Source organism: Phaethon lepturus, unplaced genomic scaffold, assembly GCF_000687285.1.
Source record: "Phaethon lepturus isolate BGI_N335 unplaced genomic scaffold, ASM68728v1 scaffold39198, whole genome shotgun sequence".
Classification (NCBI taxonomy): domain Eukaryota; kingdom Metazoa; phylum Chordata; class Aves; order Phaethontiformes; family Phaethontidae; genus Phaethon; species Phaethon lepturus.
In genome coordinates, this window is record NW_010560501.1 from 18,574 (window position 1) to 25,304 (window position 6,731).

The 6,731-nt window shown below is 43.3% G+C and overlaps 1 protein-coding gene across 1 annotated transcript; it reads right to left on the bottom strand.

Annotated features, from left to right (window-relative positions):
- Nucleotides 1–2,375: 2,375 nt before the first annotated feature.
- Nucleotides 2,376–6,397, bottom strand: SIX4 (SIX homeobox 4; the record flags this gene model as incomplete). Its single annotated transcript, XM_010293689.1, has 2 exons — nucleotides 2,376–3,172; nucleotides 5,709–6,397. Coding segments are annotated over 2 exons (1,486 nt in total), but the record flags the coding sequence as incomplete, so codon positions are not given.
- Nucleotides 6,398–6,731: the final 334 nt, after the last annotated feature.

Sequence of the window (6,731 nt, forward strand, 5' to 3'; positions counted from 1 at the left end):
CTTACAGGATGCTTCTGTCTGCAGAGCATCAGCGACTTGGTACAGCTGCAAAGTGCACGCCTTGCACGCTTGCTCTTCCCTTTCCTTGCAGCCCTAGGAGTCTCTGGCTCGCAGTGTGGACTCCAGTGCTTACAGAACTCAGCTTCAAGGTTCCATGGAATACCTTGCAAAACACACTGTATTCAATATAGTGCAAAACAATAGTGAGGATGCCTATGCCATGCTCATGGCGCACAGAAAAAACCTTCATTCCTCAAAGGCTTTCCACAGAACCAGTGAACAAAGACAGAAACAGACTGGGCTGCGCTACCTCTATTCTCTCTCCTTTCAATTTTTTTTGTCCTTTACAGGTGATCTTGTTTTGTCCTGAGCCTGATTCAGAGCCCACAGAAGCTTATGAAAACATTTCGCATTGCCTTCTAAAGGCTTCGGACCAGGCCCCTGATGAGGACGAATACGTGCTTTAGTTACTGTATATATTCACATTAGAATAAAAAAATAACAAAACCACAAAGATTAACAGCATGTAATTTTTATACATCTGCATTCTTATTATTATCTTAAAGCTTAAGGATGTGCTTTTCCATGCTACAGAAACTCCTCTGGAGGGAAGGTAAGATCTGTTCCACCTGCCCAGAGCCTGCCTGCTTCTGCTGTCCCTGCTGCGGCACAAAGAGGCGAAGGGAGAGACCGACCCATCCCCAGCCAGGCAGAGACCACGGCTGCTTCCATGAGCCCTCGGGGCAGCTGCAGTTCCCACCGTCAGCCCCCACGCTGCTTATTCTCAAGAATATATAGATACATGCTTAAGTGATGTTATCACTTAAGATGGGGGAGCGCTCGCTTGAGCAGCAGCTGAAGCCCTCCCACACGGGCTACTTGGCCAATGGGTCCGTGTAAACATGGGGTTCCCTTCCCTGGCCTGCCCAACCAACCTGCCCTGCTCACCTGCCCGAGGCCGGAGCCAAGACCTTTCCCTCGGCACGATGGCTCTGCCCATGGTCCCTCTCTGGACTCCTCCGGCCCTGCTGATGTGGTGCGGAAGGACCTATCTTTGGCTCTCTGCACCGCTAGTAAATGTCACCCACGACGACCAAAAGGACTTAAAACTCTTCTTACTCGTGCAAGTAGGGGCACTGAAGTCAGCAGGTCTACTTGCAGAAGTAAGGCATCAGGATTTGGCCCTGAGGACGGATATTCGCAAATCAGTGTTTTTATTCCTCCTGCCACTGTGCTTCAGTAACAAAGATAAGGCCACTAGGAAGAAAGGCACATGGAATTCTGTAAAAAATACACAAAAAGGTTCAACTAATTTTCAAATTACTAACAAAACAAACAAGAAACCCCTGAACACAAAGACAGAGGGGGTAGAGACAGGGACCTCCTGGGTTTGTGAGACTGGGAGTTCATTTTCTAGTTTCAGTGTGATTAACATTTTACTTTTACAGTCTATTGCTTGAAAAACTACAAAAAAGTAAAACCTTGTCAGAAATAACTACGCTTACTTCCTGCTCAAACAATAAAAATAAATTAAACAGCCAGAAAACGTTTTCCTTTTCAATGCATTGTGTCTAAAGTGAAAGGGAACATAAAACATAAATAAAATCCATTGTACTAATTTTAAAAAAGTCTCCTTTGTAAGAACTGAAACAATATTTACATTTAAACTGGAGAGAAAGCTTCTGAGTTGCATAATTAGAGTTTCAAATGATGCTTTTTCTGGTGCACTGGCAAAATGCTAGCTGTAGCATTTAGAAACCTGTAAATGTTTGATGTGAGATTTTTGGTTTGAACAAAGTCTGCTGGAAAAAAGCAAACACACCAGTAACAGTATTATTTATGATTTTGTTTTGTTTCTTAACCTCAAACAACATGAAAGTAGCCGGTGAGGTATCGTCTAGAGTTCCTTAAAAATTTCTCAATGCCCATGGACTAGAAGTAAACAGCAAAAATGACTGCATTGTTTCTACCTTTTCAGAGTAAGAATTTTGTTTTCTATCTAAAGTTAGGAGTGTATACTTACTGTTGAGAGCTGTGTTGTACTATGGAGAGTCTAGTTAAATTATCAGGGTAGTATCTCTTAGCCAAACCTGTACCCATTTGCTTGGTACTTGCCCTGGCGTTTCCTTTCTCCTTTAATCTGCTTAAAAGAGAATACTGCACGCAAACCAAGTGTGGCAACCTAATTCCATTGCCGGAGATTCCTCTGCACATCGATTCAGACCATTTAAATGTTCTTCTGTTTTCTTTACATGAAAAAAAAAAAAAAAAAAAAAAAACCCAAAACAAACCCCCCCCCCCCCCCCACTTGGTGCTTGTTAGGGCCTCAACAGGAGACTTAATCTATTAAAACAGAAAGCAAAAAAAAAAAAAAGCTACAAGTCTTGCATATCTTCATCCATCTGAACTGTTTGCAGTTTGGCAAGTTCTTTTTTGTCCGTTTCCAGTTCTTCACAAACCGTGTCAACCATGTTACTCATAACATACTTGGATTTTGAATCCAGCATCATTAAATTGCCAGTTGACTTACTCTCAGAATTGGGTAAGAAATTCTCTTTGACGTCGGGTACGGCTTGCAGAACTAACCTGTGCTCTCTGACAAAATCTTGATGTACTTGTGCAGAGGGGTGGCTGACACGGTCTCCGCTTGTAGAAACGATTTCTCCAAGCGCAGGCTGTGCTGTAGAAATGGACAACAGATCTTGACTGGTAATGAGGGAACAGTTCTGAAGGGTTGCATAGTTAGTGTTGCTGATAGATATCACGGTAGAGGTACTGGTCACGGGCGACGACATGGACTGGCTCTCCGAGATACTAGAGTTCAGTTCTGCAGCATTTAAGAGAGTTGGTGGTGTGAGGGAAAAATTATGTGAGGGCGTTACATTCACTAACGAGGAGGTCAGGGACTGGAGTCCTCCGCTGGATATATTTTCAGAAGACATGTTTACATTTAGTTGCGTGTTCTGACTGACTGGCATCAACTGAGAAAACACAAGGCTTCTTTCCAGTCCTTCTTGCTTGACAGAGCCTACTGCCTGGCCTGAATTGGGAACTGTATAAACGACTGCACTCGGAGCGAGAGGGCTGAAGAAAACCTTTCCTTGCTGCACTGTTGAAGACTCAGTTGTAAAAGTTCCCCCGTCGGATGTGCTGGGATTTACTGAAACATTACCTGGAAAAAAGGAAGCAAAAGAAAGGAAAACACTGATTACAGTTGGCAGAGAATTGTGCAGGCCTTTTGTTAAGACGTTTTGGTCTTTTTTATGTTTGCAGTACACATATATGCTAATATTTCATGGAACACAGAGCAGTGTTGTTTTTAACAGGTGAGAGAAAATTTGGTATGAAGAAATAAAAGCCATTAATAGAAACTGCTTCTAGAAATAAAAAAATAAAGGTAGGTTCTGGTATATTAGGTATCTTTCAGACTCTCATTAAGGGGCAAACAGTCCCTGGCCATGTGATTAAAATGAACATGCTTTGGCCTTCACTAGCTGCCACCACTCAGTTTCTAAGAATAGAAGCATGAAAAGCTATTAAAGATAGTTCAGTGACAGACTACAGCTTATGTGTGGGAAACTGGAGACACGTCACATGAAATCCACTACTGCTGGGCAGAACCTACCTGAGTCAGCCCCCGCAGAGAAAATGTCAAAAACCAGTTACTTCTATCAGGTCAACTAGATAGTCCATCAAGCATTCCGATGTATTGCCTTTCACCTCGCTTTATCACGTATTTCTAAAAGCCTATCCCTACCACATCTACCACGCTGTGTAAAGCCACCCAGCAACTGTCGACCCTCACTGAAAGCCATGGCACCGCTTGGTGATGTTGTAGCTAGCCAGAGCAAGGAGTGGTGGCCGGAGACAGCCTGAAGTTGGTTTACTGGGCATGCCATGTAAATTGTCATAATCATTCCTAAAATAAGATACACTGGCTCTCAGGACTGCATCCCACTTCAAACACCTCTCTTTCTCAAAAGCAGTTTAATTATAATCTTAAGAGGCTACAGTTGGAGACACCTGAATTTTTTAGAACAGAACTGAAGATGCATTTCTCACCTAGGGAATACTTTAGCTCTCTATTCGTTTCCAAAAAATCATCACTGATTAATGTAAGAAGTTACTCATATGTATAAAACAGAAGAATAAAGCGAGGCAACTTGAAGTTACCTGGCAATAAGGTATCATTTACTGTAGCTTACTTAAAATAGCCTGCAGCACACTTCACTTGGAATAGGCAGCCAGCTATCCATTCGTCTGGTGTTAAGAAAAACAAACAGAAAAAGAAACCGAAACAGCAAACACGGATCTTGACTTTTCTCTGCACCAGACTAGCTACATTGTGGATCACTCTCCAGTGGAAACTGCTGTTTTTACCAATGGGGAAAATGTTCAGAGACTAGCTTACTATGCATCTTAAGACTTTCAAATACAGTAGTCCCACACTACTGAAGGAACAGAACTTTCTTTCTCACCTTTACTAGCTGTCAGTTTATGCCTTGGAACATGTGGACTAAAGGGCTTTTGTAATTACAGGTGGTATTCAGTCAAATGACTTTGCTTTTTAATCTTGCTCAAACTACATACCGATAGCTTCCTGCTATCGTTATGTAAATATAATAAAATAAAATGTGACTGCACGTGCCACATTTTAGGCATATAATTTTGCACCCATTTCAAATGTGTTTGTACAGCTTCAGTGTTCCTCCACCTATTACTTTAACAGCAAGAATAATTCACTCCCTATACACATTTAATTCAAATAATATAACACGAGCACAGTTTGATTTTCATTATAGTACTCAAGATTCCTGAGACTCGAGAGATTCATTGAAGTTTAATCATTTTCATAACCAAAGATACAGTGGCTAATGAGTAACAAAGGTGTTCAGTTATGCTTTATTGCAGACCTGCTTCAAAACAAGGATCCAGAACTAGGCTTGTGCTCCCTGGGATTCCTCCTGGCTGCCCACAAGTTTCGGTCTATGGTATGTTAAGACAAACTCTAAAGCAAACTTGGGGAGGAGCCTGCGCGCTTGGCACGTGAACCTGCGATGACATATTTCCCTTGGACTGAGGGCAGTTTTATCCAAACACCCTTGCCTTTTATATCTATGAGCTATTGCATATTTCTATTGTTTCCCTGCAGTTTAATCTTTCTTAATTACAGGACAGAAAATGTACGAGTGTAACTGCTTGGTCTTGTTGTGTCTATAGTCACTTAAAATTTATTTTTATGAAAGGCTTTAGTTAAAAAAAACCAACCCCAAAAAACCCAAAACAACCACCACAAGAACAACATCAGTAACAATTTCCAGCTGCCACAATTTTCATTTTTATGAACCTTCTCTTTAAAAGGATTCAATGGCAAATGGTGAATATTTTGAATTACTGAAACGTGTAAAATTTACAGATATTTGTGAAGACTAGTCTCACAGACTTCTGAGAACAGCATGAGATGAAAGGGGTGTAAAATACCAGACCCCCTTCTCTGCCCTTAGCAGAGGAGCTCAACCTCATGTAACAGTCTACCCACGAGCATAACCCATTATAAAGGCAGGCAAAAGGTATTATTTGATGTACAGCATGTGGCTGAGATACAACGCTGTTACCTCAGAGGAAAAATACCACGGCTTCTAAAATGTGAAGTATGCCTGATCCCAACTTTTCCTCGTACCTCTTACTGTAACACACAAAACTTTTACCTTGTGAAGCTGCCACAGAAACCGGAGGGAGCTGCAGAGAAGAAAAACCGATGCTTCCGTTCAGCAGCTGGCCATTTGTTCCTGAATTGGGGATCTGGACAATACCATACTGGTTTATTTGGACAGGAGCAGTAAAAGTAACCACAGAGCCTCCATCTTGGGAAGCAGCAGTTTGTACGCTTTCCCTTTTCACCTCTGAGCTTGGTATCAATCCCGGGAATGAGACCGGGATGTTGCTTGGGCTGAAGGTGGCTGCTGCAGCGTTGGGGACTGAAGCCTGAAGAAGTTTGAAGTCCTTAACATCTTCTGATGAAGATGACAGTATGTCAGTAATGGATACCCCGTTGCTCACAACACTCGACGTGGTTTTGGGCGAATTTAAGGTAACCGTCTGCGAAGCCCCCACGCTGAGTCCATTGAGAATGACACCGTTGGGTCCCTGAAGAAAAGAACTACCATTGAGAAAGACAGGAGAGGTACTGGCAGGCACGAGGTTTCCATTCAACAAGACGCCAGATGAGCTCAAGGCTATTTTAGTGTTTCCGAGCTGCTGCATGTAGACAGGCTCCATGTGGCCAGGAAGGCTGAGGCTGGTAACGCCATCGGACGAGCTGGAGAGTGGATGGGGAGATAAATCCTCCTGTCCCTTACTGGATTCATCTTCTGTGCTAGGGTTGCCGTCTGACTCGCTACAGGAAAAAATGGAGAGATGACATGGCATTACTACGGTGTGCCAGCGAGCTCTGCACCGAGGGGGGCTCCTTGCTTTGATACAGTTTGTGAGAGTTTTCCCGAGTAATTTTTTCTGTGTTTTGCCTTTACCAGGCACGTTAAACGAATTTCAAGTGAAGGGGGAGGTTCCTTTGGAAAGGGCACATGAAAGCAGCCGCTCGCCGAGGACAAACTTTAGAAACTGGGCTATGGGCCTGTAAATAAATCCCCTCTCCGTGGTCATCCGACCCGGGCGACCCAAGGTGGGGCTGCCCGGGGCCCCCCTCCGCCGGCCGAGGGTGCCCACACGTG